This window comes from Gobio gobio, assembly GCF_949357685.1.
Source record: "Gobio gobio genome assembly, chromosome: 6".
In the NCBI taxonomy this organism is placed as follows: Eukaryota; Metazoa; Chordata; class Actinopteri; order Cypriniformes; family Gobionidae; genus Gobio; species Gobio gobio.
This window is the reverse complement of record NC_137102.1, coordinates 41545175-41572664: the sequence shown is the minus strand read 5'-3', so window position 1 is coordinate 41572664 and position 27490 is coordinate 41545175. Positions and strand designations below refer to the sequence as shown.

General features: G+C 39.5%; 4 protein-coding genes across 4 annotated transcripts; 2 read left to right on the top strand and 2 right to left on the bottom strand.

Moving 5' to 3' along the window:
- Positions 1–3221: 3221 nt before the first annotated feature.
- Positions 3222–4525, bottom strand: LOC307127491 (apolipoprotein D-like; the record flags this gene model as incomplete). Its single annotated transcript, XM_079818740.1, has 4 exons — positions 3222–3463; positions 3554–3642; positions 3810–3928; positions 4406–4525. 4 exons carry the CDS (start codon positions 4523–4525, stop codon positions 3222–3224), a joined length of 570 nt encoding a protein of 189 aa, XP_079674866.1.
- Positions 4526–6717: 2192 nt separating this feature from the next.
- LOC307127489 (apolipoprotein D-like) lies at positions 6718–10246 on the top strand. The gene is made up of 5 exons (XM_079818738.1): positions 6718–6805; positions 7543–7660; positions 7753–7874; positions 8007–8092; positions 8195–10246. The coding sequence occupies exons 2-5, from the start codon at positions 7547–7549 to the stop codon at positions 8428–8430; spliced, it is 558 nt and encodes a 185-aa protein (XP_079674864.1). The 5' UTR covers positions 6718–6805; positions 7543–7546; the 3' UTR covers positions 8431–10246.
- Positions 10247–19431: 9185 nt separating this feature from the next.
- LOC307127493 (apolipoprotein D-like) lies at positions 19432–20732 on the bottom strand (the record flags this gene model as incomplete). The annotated part of the gene is made up of 4 exons (XM_079818742.1): positions 19432–19673; positions 19764–19852; positions 20020–20138; positions 20613–20732. The coding sequence occupies 4 exons, from the start codon at positions 20730–20732 to the stop codon at positions 19432–19434; spliced, it is 570 nt and encodes a 189-aa protein (XP_079674868.1).
- Positions 20733–23012: 2280 nt separating this feature from the next.
- On the top strand, positions 23013–24666 carry LOC307127495 (apolipoprotein D-like; the record flags this gene model as incomplete). The annotated part of the gene is made up of 5 exons (XM_079818744.1): positions 23013–23040; positions 23779–23896; positions 23989–24110; positions 24243–24328; positions 24431–24666. Exons 2-5 carry the CDS (start codon positions 23783–23785, stop codon positions 24664–24666), a joined length of 558 nt encoding a protein of 185 aa, XP_079674870.1. The 5' UTR covers positions 23013–23040; positions 23779–23782.
- Positions 24667–27490: the final 2824 nt, after the last annotated feature.

The window sequence follows — 27490 nt, the reverse complement described above, 5'->3', positions numbered from 1 at the left end:
AGTCGCCCACGCAGTAAGACAGTGGATAGTGGTCCACGCAGTAAGACAGTGGATAGTCGCCCATGCAGTAAGACAGTGCATAGTCGCCCACGCAGTAAGACAGTGGATAGTCCTCCCCACCGCAAGATAGGGGATAGTGGTCCACGCAGTAAGAGGGCGGATAGTGGTCCACGCAGTAAGACAGTGGATAGTCGTCCCCACCGCAAGATAGTGGATAGTGGTCCACGCAGTAAGAGGGCGGATAGTGGTCCACGCAGTAAGACAGTGCATAGTCGCCCACGCAGTAAGACAGTGGATAGTCGTCCACACCGCAAGATAGTGGATAGTGGTCCACGCAGTAAGACAGTGGATAGTCGTCCCCACCTCAAGATAGTGGATAGTGGTCCACGCAGTAAGAGGGCGGATAGTGGTCCACGCAGTAAGATGGTGGATAGGTGCCCACACAGCAAGATAATGGATAGGTGCCCACGCAGCAAGATAGTGGATAGTTGTCCATGCAGTAAGATACTGGATAGTTGCCCACACAGTTATATAGTGGATAGTTGCCCACACAGTGAGATAGTGGATAGTTTTGTCCACGCAGTAAGATGGCAGATAGTTGCCCTCGCAGTAAGATAGTGGATAGTCTTGTCCACGCAGTAAGATGGCGGATAGTCGTCCCCACCGCAAGATAGTGGATAGTGGTCCACGCAGTAAGAGGGCGGATAGCGGTCCACGCAGTAAGATGGTGGATAGTTGCCCACACAGCAAGATAATGGATAGGTGCCCACGCAGCAAGATAGTGGATAGTTGTCCATGCAGTAAGATACTGGATAGTTGCCCACACAGTTATATAGTGGATAGTTGCCCACGCAGTGAGATAGTGGATAGTTTTTTCCACGCAGTATGATGGCGGATAGTTGCCCTCGCAGTAAGATAGTGGATAGTCTTGTCCACGCAGTAAGATGGCGGATAGTTGCCCACGCAGTAAGATGGTGGATAGTTGTCCACGCAGTAAGATACTGGATAGTCTCCTAGTGAATAAGTTTCGACACAGCAAGAAAGTTGAAGATTCCTGCAAGGAAGTAGATTGTTTTCACACAGCAAGAAATAGAAGTTGTTAAACACAGCAAGGAAACGGATAGTTTTTTCCCACAGCAAGAAAGCGGTTTAAAAAACGTACGCAGCAAGAAGTGGACAGTTTTCCACACAATAAGGAAGCTGATAAAACCCTCTAGATTGATAGGTTCCACTAGTGGAAAGTTTCCACTTAGTAAGGAAGTGGATCGATTCATTGCAGCAAGAAAGTGGAAAGTTTCCATGCAGCAAGGAAGGGGTAAGTCCCACAAAATCTCTAAATCAAGATCTCAAATTTCCTTTTCCCATATTTTCTTCCAGGCGGTCTCCCACTTACAAGACCACACCCTGCTCCCATCAAGAACCGTGCTATTCGTGAACTAACAGGGGCCGCCCACTGGCGACACAAGCCGCTCACGGGCCCTCCCGTTCAAACAACCAGGCCCCCTCTCTAATGCCAGCCGCCAAGCTCGGCACTTCTTGGGGGGGTATTTAGCAGGCGGCTGTCCTATGCTCTTTAGCTTTAGGGGGGGTACTCTGGGTTCGGGCCTAATTCCGAGCTCGAAGCCCTCCCCCCGGACAGCACGCCAAATACGCATTGAATTACTCTCTATAAATTATATGTAAGTGCGAACTCGTGAAATTATGTTTTATTAACAAGGTTCGAGAGAAGCACGTTCAGATAATTGACACAGGTGGAGAGCACTCAGCTAATCAACAATAGAGGTATATACACACGCAGCAGTCCTACCTCCATTTGTTGACAGTTCTCAGCAACCCTTCCACCACCCCTTCGCCACACCTTTTAACTCTAAAACCACTTACATATACGGGGGGTACGCTGAGTTCGGGCCTAATTTCGAGCTTGAAGCTCTCCCCACGGACAGCACGCCAAATAAGCAGTGAATTACTCTCTATAAATTATATGTAAGTGCAAACTTGTGAAATTATATATGGCAGGACGGCGGATCAGCCTTTTAAAGCTCCTCTGCTCCTGAACTCTTCTCTCTGGAGAGGGCTTCTCCTCCTGACCCCAATCACTGCATCCCACAACATCCAGTACTGTCTTCATCATCAGCCCAGACAAATGACTGCAAAGCACTATCCAGCACTAACTTATCAATTTCACAGCTGCATAACTCAGACATATCATGAAGAGATATAAATCATCTGAACAGATGGCACAAAGAGACACACAGATGAATCATACAGCTTTAAATGAGGATACTTCAAAGGAATACAATTGTTAAGTACCCAAACAGTCAACTTAGCTTGATAATATGTCCCTTTCTGATGCAGATGCCAGGACTGAGAAAGATTCCAAGGATTCTGCGACAGCGAGAACCAGGAATACAGTAAGTAGTCAGGTGAGTCACTGGTATATACAACAAGACCAGACAATGAGGGTAGGCGAGGTGTGTGCTTATGTGTGTGTCTTGATGAGGTGATGCAGGTGAGAACCAGGAGGGATGCTGGGAAGTGTAGTCCAGAGTGTGAGTGAGGGAGTGTAGCAGCGAAGGAGGATCGGTGCACTTGTGACACCAGAGCAGTGATTGAGCTAAATTGAGTGTTAGTGGAATGCAGACCATGGAATTTAGCAGATGATACCACAGGCCACTGTAAGAAAAGTTCCATTCACAAAGTGTCTTTCTATGTTGGAAACTTTCTCTGAGTGAAAATGAAAGGATTAAACTACAAACATCTCATTTATGGATTGATTTGCAAATGTGGTTGAAAGCTGAAGGTTAAGTTCACCTTTTAAAGCATTTCATTGTATCTCATCTGTAAAACTTATTTTTCAAATTATGTATTAATGCCATGCATTTCTTAAAAGAGTAGCCCACAAAAAATCCTCAATACCTAGTTGAATATTGGTTAACTTTATAATGTCAGCTGAAAAGTAATTTAAGAGGCATTGGAAGTTAACTTATTGTTTTGATCAAGAAGCAAACTTTACTACAAAATAAGAGGTGGTGATTATACAAAGCAAATGCCAAGACTCTCTTCACAACCCTATATCCGACATGACCTAAAGAAACAAATGACAAGGCAGCATTGAGATTTTGTCTTTTATTTATCACACATTATATATGTAGACAACGTTCAACAGTTTGAAGAAAGAGCACAACACATCTCACAGTAGCACATTTTATAAGGCAGTTGTATTAAGGCATGCCGCTGCACAGTTCCGGTCTCTGGTCAGTCTCTGTAAAAACATCAGTGTTAATGTCATGGGATTTGAGGATGTCTAACAGCTCAGAGACGGTCTCCTTGGGAAGTGTGCGGGTCCTGCTCATGATCCAGGAAAACTCAGAGTGAAAGAGACCGGCGAAATCAGAGCATGAGTAAACCAGGGTGTAGTTTTCATAATCAGTAGCCAGCACCCAGTATGGGCCAGGAGGAGCATCTGAAAGAGAACATCATGAATAACTCAAATCAAAGATTCAAACATAAAATCAAATAAACCAGGTGAAAAGAATGATTTGTTTAGACTTACTTTCAAAGAAGCTGACTTCAAGTTTGGCAGGCTCTGATGCATCTACAATCTTGGCAGTTCCCTCAATGAAGCTGATAGTGCCATCAGCACTGTGAGGATGTTCAGAGAAAAGATATTAGGTTCATTTGAGCCATTTCAGAAGAAAGTGCAAAACTATTTTGAAAATTCTGAATATCAGAATTGTATTTTATTTTTTAAATATATTACCATCTTCTGAATATTAACAAATGTATGATATTTTATCATTGGTACTTACAGAAGCTCATCATTTTTAACCAGGACAATGCCGTCACTCAGAGTGTAAGTGGCCTGGCAGCACTCGCCCAACTGGAACGGGGCTGGAATCTTCAAGATCTCGTGCCATCTGCCCATGTACTGTAAAATAACAAAATGATAAGAAGTTATGCACCAGGATATTTTCCTGTGATAATACAGGTCATTTTGTAGCTGAAAATGAAGTTTCATATGAACAAATACTAAAATTCGACTATTTTTGCTCTAATTTTTGTTAGCAATATGGGATTTATGTATGTTCCTCTTGGATTTATAATGATAAAGTGGTTCATAATGATTGCATGTTCCTGATACAAAAAAAATTAATATAAAGATTAAGAAACATTTACATTGTAAAACAAAATTATATGATCATAGCAACTTATGTATTTACATTAATTTAACTCATCAAAATAATTTAGTAAGTTCAAAACATTTTTTATAAGTTCTGTGAGATTCAACTAAATTTTTTAAAAAGTGTGTTTAATGTTATTTGAGTTTAAATGACTTGTACAACCAAGTTGATTATATAGGCAGCAAAATAGGTGTAGGTTTTACAGTGTTTAAGCAAAAGTTTACCCTAGTAGGATCAAAGTTTTGCTGAACAGGAGGCTGTGGACATTTTCCAGGGCTGATGGTTTGAGCGCTGACCGCCAGCACAGACAGCAAAGTCAGAGACAGAACCTGAAGAGCCTGCATTCTTTCAGTTTGAACCTGAAAAAACAAAAAGTCATACTTAATGAAAATAACATACAAATGTGAATTAAAGGTTGGATAGTTTGCTAGTAAAGCATCATCTTACCTGTTTGGTCTCAAGAGTGGAACTTATGTCTAAGGTAAAGAACAGTGACAAAGTTTGGTATATATAGACCGCTACATCTATTTGTTATATCACTAACTCCACCCCCCTCAACTAAAATAACCTCATTAGAACAGGTTTGGGGAACCTGGGCATCTGCTCAAACAGATGTTGAACATTAACACATTGAGTAGTGATGAACGAGTCATGGGTAGCTTTCCACATCTTTGAAACGGAAAACTAAAATCTACAAAAGGTTTCACAGAGAATCCATGTGCCATCAGTATTTTAATTACCAATTATTTGGCATATTTTCTATAAGAACAAATTAAATAATTGATTTTGTGACAGATAAAAAGCTTTAATTTGTGTGACTATGTTAATCTAAGTCCCATATCTGTCACGTTAGCAACATTTTAGCCTGAGGAATGCATTTTAAGCTATGGACAATCAAAACACTGATATAAAAGGTAGCAATTTCCCATTTACAACAGAATTTTCCAACACCATCTCTAAATCATTGTGCACATCTATGACTATGACTGACTGATTTATGTTTTTCTCAAGAAACTGCCTGAATCCATCAAGCTTTGTTGTTCTACAATTCAATAGAGAGAGAGAGAGAGATTATGTTGGTTTATGACAAAGCACTTTGCTTTCAAGTCTGAGAGTGCTTTCATTCTCATTACTCCATAAATTTGGATTTAATGTTTCGTCACTGATGTAGGAACGACGATCCAGATATGACAAAGATGAAGACAGGTTACAAGAATAACAGGGCTTATTTAACAAGAAACTCCAACAATACGAAACTGTGAGCTGTGCACAAACAACAACCGACCTTGAACTGAGGAACTTAAGTATAGTGGTACAAACAAGGTTAATAAAGAGAAACAGCTGAACTAAGAGAACTAATCATGTCAGTAACCATGACAACTTATAAGTGGCAGGAAACTAGACAACTGAAAATAACAAACTCAAATTTCATGAAAATGAAACTAATTAAACAGAACCATGACAGTCACGTTGCATCTTGCAACCTTTAGGGTGAATATTGTTTTTCCTTTTCTAGATTTAAATTACAGCCTAAATGTTTAGGACATTTGGACCTTTTGAGTCCCCCACGAAGGTTCGAAACTGAAAATAGCAGTTTAGTTTGTTAGCCATGATAAACATAAATAAAAAAAAATAAACATAGCCTACAGTGCATTTTTTTTTTTTTTAAGTTTTGAAGTTCATAACAACTAAGAGGTTATACAATGTTTTTCCATTCATCCTTTTGTTACGAAAGTTGCGTCCTGAACTGGAGGTCGAGCCACACGTGAATCCTTCATGTTCTTATCACACTAGTGTTGTTTGACTTATCACAAACACCTGGAACATGTAAAACACACAACACGTGAGGATACGGTCCTTATGTAAAGGCATAGTATCATGATCTGCTGCATACATTTTTGGAATGAAAATAGGCCTACACATGGCATTTTTATATCATTTAAGAAAGAGAGTTTATGAGGTGTGCCCCACCCTCGCTCTTTATATGGAAAATTGATTGGCAATAATATAGTAACATACAGGACCTTGAGAAGAGGGACAAGAGAAAATTCCTCAGTTTAATCAATGCTCCGGTCCCACACGACATAACAACTAAATATTAGTTTTAAAAAGGTTAATTAAGAAATTATCCAGAAATAGAAATAAAAGGCACGAAGAAGTGTCACAGATTGTTTTCGACAGCAAAGCCTGTGATCATTCAGATGAGCATCCTCATAAAAGAAACATATATAGCGCCCTCTATCTGTCAGCACGACCATTACATTAATTCAGCCTACTGCTGAAGCGGAAACACGTTCATTGTCACAGATCATCACAACTTTCCCCAGACAGTAATGCCATAAACTTGGGTTAATTTTTTGTTGTTGTTGAACTTCAAAAACACAAATGGTATATTTATAAACAAAAAAAGATAAGGGTGTAGTTTATATATTCATTAATGGAACATCCTCTCATGACTTCAATTTGCTTAATAACTTACTTCATGTTGGGAATAAACTGTGGCCTCACAAAGACCCCTTCATGACACGTCTTTTCTGCAGTCATATGATCCCAGAGAGAGAATAATTCAAATAACTACCCTGAGCAGTCCACAGTCCATCTCGTATTCAGCACAACTTTAAGAGGTAAGGATTTGTTTAATTTGTGTTTGTCAAACTGTCTTCTTTATAATGGTTATTTACAAAGAAATCGAATATGTACACACTACAGTTCAAGGGTTTGGGGTCAATAATTTTTTTTCTTAAAAAAAAAAAAAAAACTTTCATTCAGCAAGGATGTTTGATCATTGATCAAAAACTATGGTACAGCCAGTTGTAAGTTGTAGTTTAAAAAAATTTCAATTTCAAATATATTCTGTTCTTTCTAACTTTTTATTAATCTAAGAATCGTATCAAGGTTTACACAAAAATATAAAGCAGCACAACTGTTTTCCACATTGATAATTAATATTTTCAAAACAGCATATTAAGAGTGATTTCTGGATGATCATGTTACACTGAAGAGAAATGATGCTGATAAATTCAGCTTTGCCATCACAGGAATAAATTACATATTAAAATAGAAAACTATTTTAAACAAATAATATTTCACAATATTACCATTTTTATTGTATTTTTGATCAAATAAATTCAACCTTGGTGAGCAAAACATTTTGAACGGTAGTGTATATACAGTGCATATATAGCATCTTGCTGTATAATTTGATTTAATAAATTAATTTTGTTTTAAATTATATGACAGTTTAGAAAATGTTTTCCTTCGTGTCAGCTGTTGAGAATGCATGCAAATATTTAGTTATCAACATTTAATATTTGAATATTCTGTTCTATCCTTTTTTCTTTTTTGCAATGGGTATAACAAGTAAAATGCAGGCCCTTCTGGTAGTTGTGGCCCTTTTTCTGCCCATCATAAATGCCCAGGTGCCTCACTGGGGGCCGTGCCCAGAACCTTCTACTCAACCTGCCTTTAACCTAAAGAAGGTAGCGTATTACACCTCAACACATGTAATGATCAGGTCTTCTATTCTGCTATTCATCTTTCTTATAGTTTGCTTGTCTGCATCCTAATGTAGTTTATGGGTAGGTGGTTTGAGATTGCTAAACTTCCAGCACAGTTTGAGCGAGGGAGGTGCATTGAGACCAACTTTACTCTCAAGCTGGATGGAACGGCTCATGTAAAGAGCTCTGAAATTCTGTGAGTACCAACAAGTCGAGGGTTATTTGAAGAATCACTTTGTTATAATTTGCTTTATTGTATTACACAATTATATTACACACTAAATGATAAATACACCATTAAACCATACACAAACTTTATTTTCATTAGAAAAGGAGAGCTAAGAACTATTGACGGGACAGCTGTGGTGGAAGACAAAAAAAATCCAGCAAAGCTTGGAATCAGTTTCTCTTACGGTACGAAGCTGATTGTCTTTTTTGAGCATTTGGTAGATCAAATTGCCATCAGATGCTTTTCAAATCATATCTCATGTTTTGCATCTCTGCTTGAATTGACAGTTTTGCCCTACACTCCATACTGGATTTTGTCCACTGACTATGAGAATTCAGCACTGGTATATTCATGCACTGATGTCTTGAGACTGTTCCACGTAGACTTTGCTTGGATTCTGGGCCGCACCCGATCCCTGCCTGCAGCCACCGTCGACCATGGAAAAGAGGTTTTTACCAACAACAACATCGATGTGAGCCGGATGATCTTAAGCAGACAGCAGGGCTGTGACAAAGACCTTTGAGTGACTGTCATACTGGAAAATCTGGTTTTCAATATTAAGGTGTTTTGTGTTGAACCACCTGCAGACTACAAAAGTAGTATACTATTAATTTTAAACACTGCTTGGATTATGAAAACGTTTAATTTAAGTCTTGGATTTATAACTTTTTCCCAAGCTCCCGCGAACCAAAAATGTAATCCATCTGTTTTGTACAGAATTGAAAACACAAGTTTCCAATTGATCAAAATAAATTAGAGCACTAACCAAAACAATGTGAACTTGGCTTGCCTTGATTGTTGTACATTTAGCTCCTCCTTGTGGTCATAAAGAAGAAGAAAAACATATGACTATGAAATAATAAGTTCCTTCCATTCACATTTACTCCTTAGTACTGTTTAGAAACATGAAAAATATATATGCCATTGTGTGTTATTTTAGAATCATTGATATATTATAGTTTCTGTTAATATTTTGAATTAGACTTAGTTTTTATCTTAAAGTTTTAGTAATTTTGTTGCCATTTTTATTATGATTTAAATATGCATAAACAGTTTTAGTTATTTTAGTACAACTTAAACAAAAATGAGAAATTACTAAGTTTTTTCCCCCAAAATATATTTTTATTATTTTATTTCAGTTCATTTTATTTAATTCAAGAATTTTTTTTAATGGTTTTAGTAAACAATTATAACCCTACATGATGGAGAAAAAAAACTAAGTGGTCAAACATTTGTTCACCAGAATTTTATTTCAACATTTAAAGAGTTTCACAGGAAATTAAACTTGTTTTTCACTGATTGACAGGGTCAAAGATGTACAATTAGTTATTTAGATTAAATGAAACGCAAGTATACAGACCATAGAGACCTTGGATATATAATAGAAAGGACAGTCACAGAGAGATTAGTCACGTAACAAGGTATTTTCTAGAATTTTCTGATCTCAAAGTTTGTTACTTCATCTTATAAATGAAAAGTACATGTAAGAGAAATGCATATCTATTTTCATCCGTGCTTATGCAATGCATGTTCAGCGGAACTGCAGTGGGCTGACACGCAATCCAATCACATCTTTACCAATCTCGGTTACCTAAAAAACAAGAGAGAGACAACCAATGAAATAGATCCTTCACTTTAGAGCACTGCATGATGAGAAAAACCATTGAACAAGAAGAAAAGTAGGGCTGCTCTCACATACTGACAATATTAGACTTTAAAACTAATTAAAAGCTGACATTACAACGGCATAGAACTAACCTGTGTGACCCTGCAGACCTCGCCTTTGTATTTGGGACAGTAGCAGGCTCCAGACAGGGGACATTTCTCCACTGGCCGCCCACGGTACAGGGGAGTGTAGGAGGCGGCACAGATGTCAAAGGGATTGTGGGGGTCGTAGTTCAGTTGGTGAGCATCTGTCAGGCTCTTCTCACATGCTGCAAGAATCTTTCGTGTCTGAGTAAGTAAAGACGGGGAACAACAGGTTATGAATTACAGATTATGTACACATGGGGATAGTGTTGTCAGAAATACTGTTTCGATATGTATTTCGATATGTATCGATACTAAAATATCCGAAATGGTTACAATACTGCTTTTCTGCAGTATCTATACACCGGTACCAGACTTATTTTTCGTTGCTTATTGTGCTTAAACGGTTAAATACATACAACATCATGTCAAAATGCCTGTATTGCCAAGTATTCAGGTAAATGCAGTCAGTTTTGGGATGTAAATGTAAATAGCTAGCAAAACGCATGTGTAACAGTATATTGGATCCGTGCATAAGCTCTTAAAGTGACAGCAGACTAATAAACTAGCTGCTGTCTGTCATGTTAATCAAAGAACAAAAGACAAAGAGAAAAAAAAGAAAAAAATACATCTTTTGTAAATTTAATTGTAAGCATTAATCCATATATAATATAATTTTTTTTAGTATAATTTTTTTTTTTTTACATTTGATTACTTTAATTTCTGTAATATTTCTTACCTGAATACTGCTAGACCCACCTGAAAAACCTGTGTTTATTTAATTTGGCTCTTTATTCTATTGTATTTATTTGTGCTATCATTTGCAATTTGCTCTTATTTTATTACTGACTGTTTGTCACATGCCTGTCCTGTCTTGTGTAGCACATGTGGTGGTTTGTTATTTTCCGTCCTTGTCTAGTTCCCACCCTCCTTGTTATCATCTTATTGGTTTAATTTGCCCCACCTGTGTTCCCTCGTTACCTGCTTTATTTGTCCCCTTTATAAGTTCCTTTGTGTTTGCAGTCCTGGTCGGTTCATTGTGATGTCTAGCGTCTCCTGTTCCCTGTGTTCCCGGTTTGAGTATGTTAGTTGATTTAGTTATTTCTTAGTTGTATGTTTTCCCCCTCGTGGGTCTTTGTTTGTATTTATGTTTACTTTTATAATAAATTCATCCGTTTTTCCTGCAATTGAGTCCTCACCTCAGTTTCCTCAGTCATCCCGTGACACTGTTTATACAATTCAAATAAAGCCTCCTTGTGCTGTGTAAGCTATTACAACAAAATTACCCAAATTTTCATAAAATTATGAGATGATAAATGATCTGTATGGCGGTATATATGGCAGATTTCTCCGTGTTATCGAAAATTGGTCATTTTCAAGGTATTTTATCGAAGTTTGAAATTCCAGTATCGTGACAACACTACATGAGGGAAAAAACATGACAAGATTGAATTTTGTTTAATGTTATTTACCTTAATTAGCCTAGTAATATAATTTTCGTGGATCATACCATCCAATCACATTTTAGCATTCATTTTAGAACTGATGTCAAGGGCTTAAAAACATTCCTATCTATCAATAATTTCCATTTTGATATTTTTAGTTTTTAGTTTTATTTATTTATTTAATCACTAGTGGGCCTCAACACACTTCCAAGGGGGCCACAAGATGGTTTAAATATATTAACAAGTAATATTTTGTAATAATTTAAAATTGAAAAAAAAAAAAAAAAAGCATTCATTTTAATTAGTTTTTTTTAAATTACATTTTGTCAAAATCATTTAAAATGAGACGGATATAACAAAATAATAACCAATCAAAACTTATGGGTAATGGGATACTTGAGTAAACTACTGCTATAAAAATATATATATATTAGGGCTGCAACGACGCGTGCGTGAAATGCGTCGACGCGTCAGCGGCACATTATTTACGTTCTAGAATGGAACAGAAGATCTAGAATAATGGCAGCTTCTGCTCCCAGGCATAGTGAATGTCTGAAAGCCTATTTGTTCAGCGCTGAGGTTTTCTAAGTGCGTTTGAACGCTCCATCACGTGAACTGCGCCTGGACAGAAAATACAGCGCGCTGCTCAGACGGTTTGTGTTCAGGGATGATGAGAGAAGATTCAGAGACCCTTTTCTTTAATTAGTGTGCGTTCTATGAAAAGCAAACCACATACACTTGAACTTGTATATTGGCATCCTGATCTTGAAATAAAGCTGATAAAGGATTCTCTGGCCGGAATCTTTCTGTAGTGCTCCCATCCTAAAACGAACCCCTATTCCATACTTTACATTGGTCCTTCGAGCCGGATTAGGGTTCACCCGACACTATGGAGTCAGCAACTGATGTTCAGCAGCAGGAGTCATCGGACCGACCCAAGAGAGACCCTCGTCCACCTGCACATTTAGCCCAGTACAAAGTCACTCTTCTGCCCTCTCAACAGCCTGTGGCCCAAGCCTCCTCTATTCCTGTAGGACAACCAGACCAGGCTCAGTTAACCAGAGCTAGGAGTTTGACAAGTTACCGGTCAGCTGCATATTCACAGCGGTCTTCTCAGTCATCTTATGGACTCCATCTGTTCCGAAGTACGTCTGATATGCAAGCAGCTGCATTAGAGGAGGAGATCAAAGGATTGGAGCTAGCTGACCTACAGCAGGAAATAGAAGAGGAAAGGAAAGCTGACTTAGAAGCTGCAGTATTAGATGCACAAGCCAGAGAAGGACAGCGGCTACAAGAGGAAGCACATCTGGCTAAAGAGAGAATGGCTAGAGAGATGGGAAGACGCAGGCGCTTGAAGAAGCTCGAGAAGGAGGTACAAATTGCCAGTGTTGTAAAGACCTACCTGACAGGGACGAACGACGATTCCTTGTCTACGTCGTCAGCTCCCGCTACGTTTTCCAAGCTACCTCTGACGTCACAATTGGCTCAACAGCCACCTCTGGTGCCATCGGTTCCTGTGCAGCATCCACTTGTGCAACAGCCAAATCCAGCGCCAGTTCAGGCAGCACCTTTCTCCACTGTTCCTACTCAGATATTAGCACCACCTGCTAATCCCGTCACGAGTGCCCAGATCAGTGTTCCTGTCAGCGCTGCACCGATTGCAGTACCAGTCTCTGTACTTCCATCTGTACCTGTCTCATTCGTTCCCGTCCTGTCCACGGTACAGGCAGGTGGAGCGTCACCAATGGCAAGGTCTTCTGTCACAACAAGTCTACCATCTCAGTACCTAGGGGCTCCAGCTACCAGTACAAGCTTCACAATGCCACCACGAGCAGTTACAGTGGCACCAACACCTCCCGCAGTGCAGTATGCTCACTGCAGTATACCAGCTGCAACATCAGTTCAGACGGCACCACCCTGGACCTACCCGGGTATGGAGACCCTGATTGCTACGTCTTATGGTATTCCTAAACCTGTTGGATACGAGCTCAGGTGTGGTTCCCATGTTGACCGTCTCTTAAGCAAAATGTCTCCTTCCCACAGAGATGGATTTGTGGAATATTGTCTCGTTCGCGGCATCCTGCAGCCAGGTTCAGAGCTCACCTACTCTTTGCCCGACCTCGCTGCGTGGCTCCAGATGAAGGCTCAAGCCAAGCGTCTCGCCAGTCAAGCTACTCTTCACTACAACTCTACAGGGCCTACCCTTCCAAAGAGAGATCTACGTAGTTCAAAGCCCAAAGATAAGACAGCATCAGTCTTCCTCTGCTCTGGGGAGACAGCCGACAAGGAGACCATTCAGTCGAAGTTCCAAGCTTTTAAACTCAGTCCTTATTGCCCATTCTGCAACAATAAGGAGCACTACCTTAACTCTTGCCACGACTTCAAGACACTGTCTACTGCTGAGATTAAGAAGTGGATCCAGGAAGGCGACAGATGTTGGAAATGCGGCCGCGGCCACAAAGCTACAGCCTGCATGCTTAAGCGCCCATGTAAGATTTGCAAAGAGAAACACCTTACAGTCCTGCATGACGCCATCCAAGAGTCATCCCAGCAAGTGCTGATGGTCACTAATCCGAAGCCCATTGTCTACATTGAGCAGCCCAGAAGCCCTCAGAGAGTGTTGCTGAAGGTTGTCAAAGTGCTTTTGCATCATGGAGATCGCATTCTTGAGACATTTGCAGTGCTTGATGATGGTTTGGAGAGAACGATTATCCTCCCACAAGCTGTAGAGCAACTACAACTCTCTCAGCATCCAGAGACACTTCATCTGAGGACAGTCCAGCAAGAGGTGAAGGAACTGAAAGGTTCCTCAGTTAGTTTTCATGTATCCCCCATCTTCAAGCCAAACAAGAAGTTTTGGATTCAACATGCGTTCACTGCAAGTAGTCTGAGTTTATCTGAGCACACGTACCCAGTAGCAGCTCTCCAGAAGCGCTATGAGCATCTCAAAGGACTTCCTTTAATGCCTATCCACAGAGCCCAACCTCTGCTCCTCATCGGCTCTGATATGCCTCAGCTTCTCACTCCTACACAGCCAGTCAGAGCAGGTCCATCTGGCGGTCCTATAGCCATCTGCACAAGGCTAGGCTGGTCTTTGCAAGGTCCTTCTGACATTATGCCAGTTTCATTGCACCAGTCTTCTTGTCTGCACATCGCCACTGAGTCTTCATATACTGAACTCCTCAGGAATGTGGAACGCCTTTGGCACATTGACACAGTCCCCTATGTCAGTGAGAAGACTGCAACGCGTTCCAAGCAAGACCAGCAGGCACTCATCCTCTTACAGACAGCCTCCGAACGTGTATCTGTCGACGGTACCCAGCGTTACGCTACTCCACTGTTGCGTCGTCAGCCAGTCATCCAACTCTGTGCTCAGCAAGATGCCGCGATGCCTAACCTACGCAGCTCTGAGTGCCGGTTGGCCAAGGACACCGTTCGAGCAGCCTCATATTGCAAGGAGATGGATAAACTTGTTCAGTCTGGTTATGTCGCATAAATCTCTACAGAAGAGGCAGCAAAGTCCACAGAGTCATGGTATGTACCTCATCATATGGTGCACCACAATGGAAAGGATAGAGTAGTCTTTAACTGTTCCTTCTCTTTTAACGGCCTGTCCCTGAATGACCAACTCCTGCCGGGACCAACGCTCGGTCCGACTATGATTGGAGTCCTGATGCGGTTTCGATGTCATGCTGTGGCCATCAGCGGAGATATTAAATCAATGTTCCACCAGATCCGCTTGTTGCCCAGTGATAAACCACTCCTACGATTCCTGTGGCGTGACATGCAGAGGACATCTGAACCACGCATATTCCAATGGGAGGTGTTACCATTCGGAACAACGTGCAGCCCCTGTTGTGCGGTCTTTGCCCTGCAACAGCATGTCAGAGACCACGAACCACCAGACTCTCCTCTCATGCATGTGATCGAGCACTCATTCTATGTCAACAATTGCCTCCACAGTGTGAGTAAAGCTGAGTATGCCAAGGTTCTAGTCGATGATCTGCGAGCACTTCTGAATAAGGGAGGTTTCGAGATCCGGCAATGGGCTAGTAACATGCCTGAAGTTGTAGCACATCTACCTCCTGAAGCTCAGTCGGCTAGCAGTGAGCTATGGCTATCCAAGGCCAGTGACAACCTCCAAGAGCCCACGCTTGGACTCTGCTGGGATTGTTTGAACGACACCCTGAATTACAAACGTTGCCATACTGAATCTTCAGATGCTACTCTTCGTAACGTCTACAGTGTCCTTGCCAAGCTTTACGACCCATTGGGCTACATTGTGCCATTCACGACAAGATGTAAAGTGCTGGTTCAGGACATGTGGAAGGCCAACATTGGCTGGGACGACAAGATCCAAACCGCTGAACTTCTGGAGAAATGGTCGAGTTGGGTGCAAGAAATTCCCACTTTGCAACATCTCAAGCTGCCTCGTCCCTATGCACCAGCCACTGCCGATACTGCCAACGCAACCCGTCACATCCACATTTTCTGTGATGCATCGGAGCGCGCCTATGGAGCAGTAGCCTACATGCAGGCGACAGATGACAGTCAACAAGTCTATGTCTCCTTTGTGTTTGCCCGATCGAGAGTCGCGCCCCGTAAGCAGCTGTCTATTCCGCGTCTCGAGCTTAGTGCCGCGCTTACAGGCGCACAGCTGGCTAGAGTGATCGAGACAGAGCTTGTAGTACCACCTGAGCACATCACTCTTTGGTCAGACTCCACAACTGTGCTGCACTGGATCAAATCAGAATCATGCCGTTATAAAGTGTTCGTGGGAACACGCGTTGCAATCCAGAACCTGACCAACCCTGTTCAATGGCGGTATGTTGACACTCTAAGCAATCCGGCTGATGATATAACCCGCGGACTCACTCTGCAAGAGATGGTACAGGATCATCGCTGGAACAAAGGTCCACCTTTCCTTTATTTGTCTGAGAGGGAGTGGCCCAACATGCCCTCATCTGAGGCAGAACCAGACACCACAGAGTTAAGGAAGTCTGCCTTCGTGGGAACTGTGTCCAGCAGCTTGCCCACACAACTTCCGAACCCCAATAAGGTCTCCAACTGGAAAGAGCTTCTTAAGGAAACTGCTAGCTCCTTTCACGGGGCGGCTGATGCTAATACTACAGTGCACTTTCCCGCTGCCGATTTTCTGCAAGCAGAGAAGCTGATGTTACAAAAGGCTCAAGAGGACGGCTTTGCTGAAGAATTGAGAGCTCTCAAAGCTGGACGTACTCTTCCTTCAGACAGTCGTCTCGCATCTCTGTCACCAGAATATGAAAGATCCACAGAGCTACTCAAAGTCGGTGGCAGGTTAAGGCATGCTGAAGGACTAGACCTGGATACTATCCACCCAGTTATCCTGGATCCAAGCCATCCCGTGACGAAGCTTATCATCAAGGATTTCGATGAGTCACTACTGCACCCTGGGCCAGAACGAGTTCTTGCCGAGATCAGACGTAGGTTCTGGATTATCCGTGGTAGAGAGGCCATTCGAAAGCATCAGCATTCATGTCTGGAGTGCCGACGATGGAGAGCAAAACCCGACGTACCGAAGATGGCAGATTACCCACCAGCTCGGCTACGACTCCATAAGCCACCGTTCTATTCAACCAGAGTTGATTGCTTTGGACCTTTCCAAGTGAGGATCGGTCGCCGCACCGAAAAAAGGTGGGGCATTGTCTACAAATGCATGACAACTCGCTCGGTGCATCTGGATCTATTAGAAAGCCTTGATACAGATGCTTTCCTGCTGTCACTGAGAAGATTCATCTCTCGACGTGGTAGACTGTTCGAACTCCTCATGGACAATGGTACCAACTTTGTCGGTGGAGAGAGAGAGTTGCGTGAAGCCGTTGCTGCCATGGCACCTCAGTGGAGAGAGCAACTTGCTGAACAGCAGATATCCTTCCGATTCAATCCTCCAAGTGCGCCGCACTTTGGTGGCACATGGGAGAGGGAAGTGAAGTCTATCAAGACTGCACTTCGCGTTGTCCTTAAAGACCAGACTGTTCCTGAACCTGTCCTGATGACAATTTTAGTGGAGGTCGAGGGCATAATGAATGCGAAACCTTTAGGCTACTTGTCATCAGATGCCTCTGATCCAGATCCGGTCACGCCTAACCTCCTCCTCATGGGCCGTCACGACTCGTCGCTTCCTCAAGCAGTTTACGACCCCAGTGACCTCGGGAGAAGACGTTGGAGGCATAGCCAAGCCATCGCCGATCGTTTCTGGTCATCCTTCATCAGTCACTACCTACCAGGGTTGCAAGAGCGCAGTAAGTGGAGGAAAGACGGTAAGGCACTCTCCATAGGCGACGTTGTTTTAATCGTGGATCCCCAACTTCCCCGAGCGTCATGGCCCGTAGGACGGATTACCCAGACTCATCCAGGAGCAGATGGACGCGTACGTACTATCAGTGTTCAAGTGAAGGACTGCGACATTCAAAAGTGTGGGAGTACTTTAAACAGAAGCTGAATAAAACTGTCCTTTGTTCGCTCTGTAACGCCGGTTTCACACTGCGCGCGGTGGCAGAGCAGGAGCTGTGCGCGTGGAGAGCGGGAGCTTTCACACTGCCAGTCAGTGTTGCCAAGTCCCGGTTTTTTCCGCGGAATTGGGCTACTTCTACACTGTTGCTGCGGGCTGTGTCTCATGTGGAGGAAGAGGGGTAGAGAGGGGAAGAGAGGGGTGGGAAGGGGGTAGAGAGGGGTAGAAAGGGGAAGGGGGTAGAGAGGGGTAGAAATGGGAAGGGGGTAGAGAGGGGAAGGGGAAGAGAGGGGAAGAGAGGGGAAGGGGAAGAGAGGGGAAGAGAGGGGAAGGGGAAGAGAGGGGTAGGAAGAGGTAGACCGGGAATAGGATGTGGCCAAAGAAGACGGGTACCAAATTTATCAGATGTGATTCTACTGAGGACCCATGGGTTGACATTGAGAGAGGCTGGACAGAGAATTCAGCCCAACCTCAGCAGATATAAAAAAAACAAACCTTTGAAAATGCATGAATGAATCGAATGATTTTACAAATGTGGAGAGAAATAAATATTTTCATCAATATGCAGTACTGGTCTTGTGTGTACTGTTTGGTCAATATATTCATATACTTTACTCTAACAATATCTCTGAAAAAAATCAAACCCAGATTATATCATTAGAAAAGTAGAAATTTTACAATATTACAAGTGTTTACAGTAAGATTGAGAACAGCAGCGTGTGGATGGCCAGGAGGGTGAGGACGGTAATTGTCATTGTTTTTTTGTACTCTGATTTGTTTTTTACATACTCTGATGTATGGAAGTTACTTTATGTGTGTGAATGATAATGGTTACAATTTCCTTGGCAGTATGAGAGCAATGTGTGATGTCAAACCTTGGAGGCTACTCTTACCCTAAAATCCTATTTTGTTTTTTTTTCAGTTTTATACACAATTGTATTCTGTTAGCTAGACAAAAATGAAGGACTGGGCTAAGACTGAAAGGTGGACATGAGGGATATTTCAATGGTCCTCTGCCATAGTGACAAAACATCTAAACATTTTGACTTGCAGTGCTTACACAATGCCAAAGGGACGAAGCATTTTGGGGGCACTGACTGTTTAAATGAGAAGGAAATTTAGTTTTGACACATGAGTGAACTGTTTTGGGAGAGGTATGAGCTTTTGCAGGTGAACCATGGTGTTGTGCCGAACCATCCACGTTATTTTGGCAAAAGCACCAAGAGTGTTGAGAACGTCCGGTCGGTTTCAAGAAATGAGCCAAAGCAATGAGAAGGATCTTTGCCATTTTGGTGGCACTGACTATTTATATGGGAAAGGAATTTAGTTCTGAAGCATGAGTGAACAGTTTTGGGAGAGATATTAGCTTTTGCAAGTGAGCTATAGTGTTGTGCTGAACTGTAAGACAGTTTTGCCAAATGATCTTACAATTTTGAGAATGTAATTTCTGTTTCAAGAAATGAGCCAAACCAATGGAGAAAAACTGTAATGCCACGCATTTCTTAAAAGAGTAGCCCACAAATAATCCTCAATACCTAGTTGAATATTGGTTAACTTTATAATTTCAGCTGAAAAGTAATTTAAGAGGCATTGGAAGTTAACTTATTGTTTTGATCAAGAAGCAAACTTTACTACAAAATAAGAGGTGGTGATTATACAAAGCAAATGCCAAGACTCTCTTCACAACCCTATATCCGACATGACCTAAAGAAACAAATGACAAGGCAGCATTGAGATTTTGTCTTTTATTTATCACACATTATATATGTAGACAACGTTCAACAGTTTGAAGAAAGACCACAACACATCTCACAGTAGCACATTTTATAAGGCAGTTGTATTAAGGCATGCCGCTGCACAGTTCCGGTCTCTGGTCAGTCTCTGTAAAAACATCAGTGTTAATGTCATGGGATTTGAGGATGTCTAACAGCTCAGAGACGGTCTCCTTGGGAAGTGTGCGGGTCCTGCTTATGATCCAGGAAAACTCAGAGTGAAAGAGACCGGCCAAATCAGAGCATGAGTAAACCAGGGTGTAGTTTTCATAATCAGTAGCCAGCACCCAGTATGGGCCAGGAGGAGCATCTGAAAGAGAACATCATGAATAACTCAAATCAAAGATTCAAACATAAAATCAAATAAACCAGGTGAAAAGAATGATTTGTTTAGACTTACCTTCAGAGAAGCTGACTTCAAGTTTGGCAGGCTCTGATGCATCTACAATCTTGGCAGTTCCCTCACTGAAGCTGTTAGTGCCATCAGCACTGTGAGGATGTTCAGAGAAAAGATATTAGGTTCATTTGAGCCATTTCAGAAGAAAGTGCAAAACTATTTTGAAAATTCTGAATATCAGAATTGTATTTTATTTTTTAAATATATTACCATCTTCTGAATATTAACAAATGTATGATATTTTATCATTGGTACTTACAGAAGCTGTTCATTTTTAACCAGGACAATGCCGTCACTCAGAGTGTAAGTGGCCTGGCAGCACTCGCCCAACTGGAACGGGGCTGGAATCTTCAAGATCTCGTACCATCTGCCCATGTACTGTAAAAGAACAAAATGATAAGAAGTTATGCACCAGGATATTTTCCTGTGATAATACAGGTCATTTTGTAGCTGAAAATGAAGTTTCATATGAACAAATACTAAAATTCGACTATTTTTGCTCTAATTTTTGTTAGCAATATGGGACTTATGTATGTTCCTCTTGGATTTATAATGATAAAGTGGTTCATAATGATTGCATGTTCCTGATACAAAAAAATTAAATATAAAGATTAAGAAACATTTACATTGTAAAACAAAATTATATGATCATAGCAACTTATGTATTTACATTACTTTAACTCATCAAAATAATTTAGTAAGTTCAAATTTTTTTTTATAAGTTCTGTGAGATTCAACAAAATTTTAAAAGTGTGTTTAATGTTATTTGAGTTTAAATGACTTGTACAACCAAGTTGATTATATAGGCAGCAAAATAGGTGTAGGTTTTACAGTGTTTAAGCAAAAGTTTACCCTAGTAGGATCAAAGTTTTGCTGAACAGGAGGCTGTGGACATTTTCCAGGGCTGATGGTTTGAGCGCTGACCGCCAGCACAGACAGCAAAGTCAGAGACAGAACCTGAAGAGCCTGCATTCTTTCAGTTTGAACCTGAAAAACATAAAGTCATACTTAGTGAAAATAACATACAAATGTGAATTAAAGGTTGGATAGTTTGCTAGTAAAGCATCACCTTACCTGTTTGGTCTCAAGAGTGGAACTTATGTCTAAGGTAAAGAACAGTGACAAAGTTTGGTATATATAGACCGCTACATCTATTTGTTATATCACTAACTCCACCCCCCTCAACTAAAATAACCTCATTAGAACAGGTTTGGGGAACCTGGGCATCTGCTCAAACAGATGTTGAACATTAACACATTGAGTAGTGATGAACGAGTCATGGGTAGCTTTCCACATCTTTGAAACGGAAAACTAAAATCTACAAAAGGTTTCACAGAGAATCCATGTGCCATCAGTATTTTAATTACCAATTATTTGGCATATTTTCTATAAGAAAAAATTAAATAATTGATTTTGTGACAGATAAAAAGCTTTAATTTGTGTGACTGTGTTAATCTAAGTCCCATATCTGTCACGTTAGCATCATTTTAGCCTGAGGAATGCATTTTAAGCTATGGACAATCAAAACACTGATATAAAAGGTAGCAATTTCCCATTTACAACAGAATTTTCCAACACCATCTCTAAATCATTGTGCACATCTATGACTATGACTGACTGATTTATGTTTTTCTCAAGAAACTGCCTGAATCCATCAAGCTTTGTTGTTCTACAATTCAATAGAGAGAGAGAGAGAGATTATGTTGGTTTATGACAAAGCACTTTGCTTTCAAGTCTGAGAGTGCTTTCATTCTCATTACTCCATAAATTTGGATTTAATGTTTCGTCACTGATGTAGGAACGCCGATCCAGATATGACAAAGATGAAGACAGGTTACAAGAATAACAGGGCTTATTTAACAAGAAACTCCAACAATACGAAACTGTGAGCTGTGCACAAACAACAACCGACCTTGAACTGAGGAACTTAAGTATAGTGGTACAAACAAGGTTAATAAAGAGAAACAGCTGAACTAAGAGAACTAATCATGTCAGTAACCATGACAACTTATAAGTGGCAGGAAACTAGACAACTGAAAATAACAAACTCAAATTTCATGAAAATGAAACTAACTAAACAGAACCATGACAGTCACGTTGCATCTTGCAACCTTTAGGGTGAATATTGTTTTTCCTTTTCTAGATTTAAATTACAGCCTAAATGTTTAGGACATTTGGACCTTTTGAGTCCCCCACGAAGGTTCGAAACTGAAAATAGCAGTTTAGTTTGTTAGCCATGATTAACATAAATAAAAAAATAAACATAGCCTACAATGCATTTTTTTTTTTTTTTTTTTTTTAGTTTTGAAGTTCATAACAACTAAGAGGTTATACAATGTTTTTCCATTCATCCTTTTGTTACGAAAGTTGCGTCCTGAACTGGAGGTCGAGCCACACGTGAATCCTTCATGTTCTTATCACACTAGTGTTGTTTGACTTATCACAAACACCTGGAACATGTAAAACACACAACACGTGAGGATACGATCCTTATATAAAGGCATAGTATCATGACATCTGCTGCATACATTTTTGGAATGAAAATAGACCTACACATGGCATTTTTATATCATTTAAGAAAGAGAGTTTATGAGGTGTGCCCCACCCTCGCTCTTTATATGGAAAATTGATTGGCAATAATATAGTAACATACAGGACCTTGAGATGAGGGACAAGAGAAAATTCCTCAGTTTAATCAATGCTCCGGTCCCACACGACATAACAACTAAATATTAGTTTTAAAAAGGTTAATTAAGAAATTATCCAGAAATAGAAATAAAAGGCACGAAGAAGTGTCACAGATTGTTTTCGACAGCAAAGCCTGTGATCATTCAGATGAGCATCCTCATAAAAGAAACATATATAGCGCCCTCTATCTGTCAGCACGACCATTACATTAATTCAGCCTACTGCTGAAGCGGAAACACGTTCATTGTCACAGATCATCACAACTTTCCCCAGACAGTAATGCCATAAACTTGGGTTAATTTTTTGTTGTTGTTGTATTTTATTTGTTGTTGTTGTTTTGTTTGTTTTTGTTGTTGGTATATTTATAAACAAAAAAAGATAAGGGTGTAGTTTATATATTCATTAATGGAACATCCTCTCATGACTTCAATTTGCTTAATAACTTACTTCATGTTGGGAATAAACTGTGGCCTCACAAAGACCCCTTCATGACACGTCTTTTCTGCAGTCATATGATCCCAGAGAGAGAATAATTCAAATAACTACCCTGAGCAGTCCACAGTCCATCTCGTATTCAGCACAACTTTAAGAGGTAAGGATTTGTTTAATTTGTGTTTGTCAAACTGTCTTCTTTATAATGGTTATTTACAAAGAAATCGAATATGTACACACTACAGTTCAAGGGTTTGGGGTCAATAATTTTTTTTTCTTTAAAAAAAAAAAAAAACTTTCATTCAGCAAGGATGTTTGATCATTGATCAAAAACTATGGTACAGCCAGTTGTAAGTTGTAGTTTAAAAAAAATTCAATTTCAAATATATTCTGTTCTTTCTAACTTTTTATTAATCTAAGAATCGTATCAAGGTTTACACAAAAATATAAAGCAGCACAACTGTTTTCCACATTGATAATTAATATTTTCAAAACAGCATATTAAGAGTGATTTCTGGATGATCATGTTACACTGAAGAGAAATGATGCTGATAAATTCAGCTTTGCCATCACAGGAATAAATTACATATTAAAATAGAAAACTATTTTAAACAAATAATATTTCACAATATTACCATTTTTATTGTATTTTTGATCAAATAAATTCAACCTTGGTGAGAAAAACATTTTGAACGGTAGTGTATATACAGTGCATATATAGCATCTTGCTGTATAATTTGATTTAATAAATTAATTTTGTTTTAAATTATATGACAGTTTAGAAAATGTTTTCCTTCGTGTCAGCTGTTGAGAATGCATGCAAATATTTAGTTATCAACATTTAATATTTGAATATTCTGTTCTATCCTTTTTTCTTTTTTGCAATGGGTATAACAAGTAAAATGCAGGCCCTTCTGGTAGTTGTGGCCCTTTTTCTGCCCATCATAAATGCCCAGGTGCCTCACTGGGGGCCGTGCCCAGAACCTTCTACTCAACCTGCCTTTAACCTAAAGAAGGTAGCGTATTACACCTCAACACATGTAATGATCAGGTCTTCTATTCTGCTATTCATCTTTCTTATAGTTTGCTTGTCTGCAGCCTAATGTAGTTTATGGGTAGGTGGTTTGAGATTGCTAAACTTCCAGCACAGTTTGAGCGAGGGAGGTGCATTGAGACCAACTTTACTCTCAAGCTGGATGGAACGGCTCATGTAAAGAGCTCTGAAACTCTGTGAGTACCAACAAGTCGAGGGTTATTTGAAGAATCACTTTGTTATAATTTGCTTTATTGTATTACACAATTATATTACACACTAAATGATAAATACACCATTAAACCATACACAAACTTTATTTTCATTAGAAAAGGAGAGCTAAGAACTATTGACGGGACAGCTGTGGTGGAAGACAAAAAAAATCCAGCAAAGCTTGGAATCAGTTTCTCTTACGGTACGAAGCTGATTGTCTTTTTTGAGCATTTGGTAGATCAAATTGCCATCAGATGCTTTTCAAATCATATCTCATGTTTTGCATCTCTGCTTGAATTGACAGTTTTGCCCTACACTCCATACTGGATTTTGTCCACTGACTATGAGAATTCAGCACTGGTATATTCATGCACTGATGTCTTGAGACTGTTCCACGTAGACTTTGCTTGGATTCTGGGCCGCACCCGATCCCTGCCTGCAGCCACCGTCGACCATGGAAAAGAGGTTTTTACCAACAACAACATCGATGTGAGCCGGATGATCTTAAGCAGACAGCAGGGCTGTGACAAAGACCTTTGAGTGACTGTCATACTGGAAAATCTGGTTTTCAATATTAAGGTGTTTTGTGTTGAACCACCTGCAGACTACAAAAGTAGTATACTATTAATTTTAAACACTGCTTGGATTATGAAAACGTTTAATTTAAGTCTTGGATTTATAACTTTTTCCCAAGCTCCCGCGAACCAAAAATGTAATCCATCTGTTTTGTACAGAATTGAAAACACAAGTTTCCAATTGATCAAAATAAATTAGAGCACTAACCAAAACAATGTGAACTTGGCTTGCCTTGATTGTTGTACATTTAGCTCCTCCTTGTGGTCATAAAGAAGAAGAAAAACATATCTATGACTATGAAATAATAAGTTCCTTCCATTCACATTTACTCCTTAGTACTGTTTAGAAACATGAAAAATATATATGCCATTGTGTGTTATTTTAGAATCATTGATATATTATAGTTTCTGTTAATATTTTGAATTAGACTTAGTTTTTATCTTAAAGTTTTAGTAATTTTGTTGCCATTTTTATTATGATTTAAATATGCATAAACAGTTTTAGTTATTTTAGTACAACTTAAACAAAAATGAGAAATTACTAAGTTTTTTCCCCCAAAATATATTTTTATTATTTTATTTCAGTTCATTTTATTTAATTCAAGAATTTTTTTTAATGGTTTTAGTAAACAATTATAACCCTACATGATGGAGAAAAAAAACTAAGTGGTCAAACATTTGTTCACCAGAATTTTATTTCAACATTTAAAGAGTTTCACAGGAAATTAAACTTGTTTTTCACTGATTGACAGGGTCAAAGATGTACAATTAGTTATTTAGATTAAATGAAACGCAAGTATACAGACCATAGAGACCTTGGTATATAATAGAAAGGACAGTCACAGAGAGATTAGTCACGTAACAAGGTATTTTCTAGAATTTTCTGATCTCAAAGTTTGTTACTTCATCTTATAAATGAAAAGTACATGTAAGAGAAAAGCATATCTATTTTCATCCGTGCTTATGCAATGCATGTTCAGCGGAACTGCAGTGGGCTGACACGCAATCCAATCACATCTTTACCAATCTCGGTTACCTAAAAAACAAGAGAGAGACAACCAATGAAATAGATCCTTCACTTTAGAGCACTGCATGATGAGAAAAACCATTGAACAAGAAGAAAAGTAGGGCTGCTCTCACATACTGACAATATTAGACTTTAAAACTAATTAAAAGCTGACATTACAACGGCATAGAACTAACCTGTGTGACCCTGCAGACCTCGCCTTTGTATTTGGGACAGTAGCAGGCTCCAGACAGGGGACATTTCTCCACTGGCCGCCCACGGTACAGGGGAGTGTAGGAGGCGGCACAGATGTCAAAGGGATTGTGGGGGTCGTAGTTCAGTTGGTGAGCATCTGTTAGGCTCTTCTCACATGCTGCAAGAATCTTTCGTGTCTGAGTAAGTAAAGACGGGGAACAACAGGTTATGAATTACAGATTATATACACATGGGGATAGTGTTGTCAGAAATACTGTTTCGATATGTATTTCGATATGTATCGATACTAAAATATCTGAAATGGTTACAATACTGCTTTTCTGCAGTATCTATACACCGGTACCAGACTTCTTTTTCGTTGCTTATTGTGCTTAAACGGTCAAATACATACAACATCATGTCAAAATGCCTGTATTGCCAAGTATTCAGGTAAATGCAGTCAGTTTTGGGACGTAAATGTAAATAGCTAGCAAAACGCATGTGTAACAGTATATTGGATCCGTGCATAAGCTCTTAAAGTGACAGCAAACTAATAAACTAGCTGCTGTCTGTCATGTTAATCAAAGAACAAAAGACAAAGAGAAAAAAAAGAAAAAAATACATCTTTTGTAAATTTAATTGTAAGCATTAATCCATATATAATATAATTTTTTTTTTTTTTTTTTTTTTTAACATTTGATTACTTTAATTTCTGTAATATTTCTTACCTGAATACTGCTAGACCCACCTGAAAAACCTGTGCTTATTTAATTTGGCTCTTTATTCTATTGTATTTATTTGTGCTATCATTTGCAATTTGCTCTTATTTTATTACTGACTGTTTATACAATTGAAATAAAGCCTCCTTGTGCTGTGTAAGCTATTACAACAAAATTACCCAAATTTTCATAAAATTATGAGATGATAAATGATCTGTATGGCGGTATATATGGCAGATTTCTCCGTGTTATCGAAAATTGGTCATTTTCAAGGTATTTTATCGAAGTTTGAAATTCCAGTATCGTGACAACACTACATGAGGGAAAAAACATGACAAGATTGAATTTTGTTTAATGTTATTTACCTTAATTAGCCTAGTAATATAATTTTCGTGGATCATACCATCCAATCACATTTTAGCATTCATTTTAGAACTGATGTCAAGGGCTTAAAAACATTCCTCAATAATTTCCATTTTGATATTTTTAGTTTTTTGTTTTATTTATTTATTTAATCACTAGTGGGCCTCAACACACTTCCAAGGGGGCCACAAGATGGTTTAAATATATTAACAAGTAATATTTTGTAATAATTTAAAATGAAAAAAAAACAAAAAAAACATTCATTTTAATTAGTTTTTTTTTAAATTACATTTTTCAAAATCATTTAAAATGAGACGGATATAACAAAATAATAACCAATCAAAACTTATGGGTAATGGGATACTTGAGTAAACTACTGCTATAAAATATATATATATTAGGGCTGCAACGACGCGTGCGTGAAATGCGTCGACGCGTCGGCGGCACATTATTTACGTTCTAGAATGGAACAGAAGATCTAGAATAATGGCAGCTTCTGCTCCCAG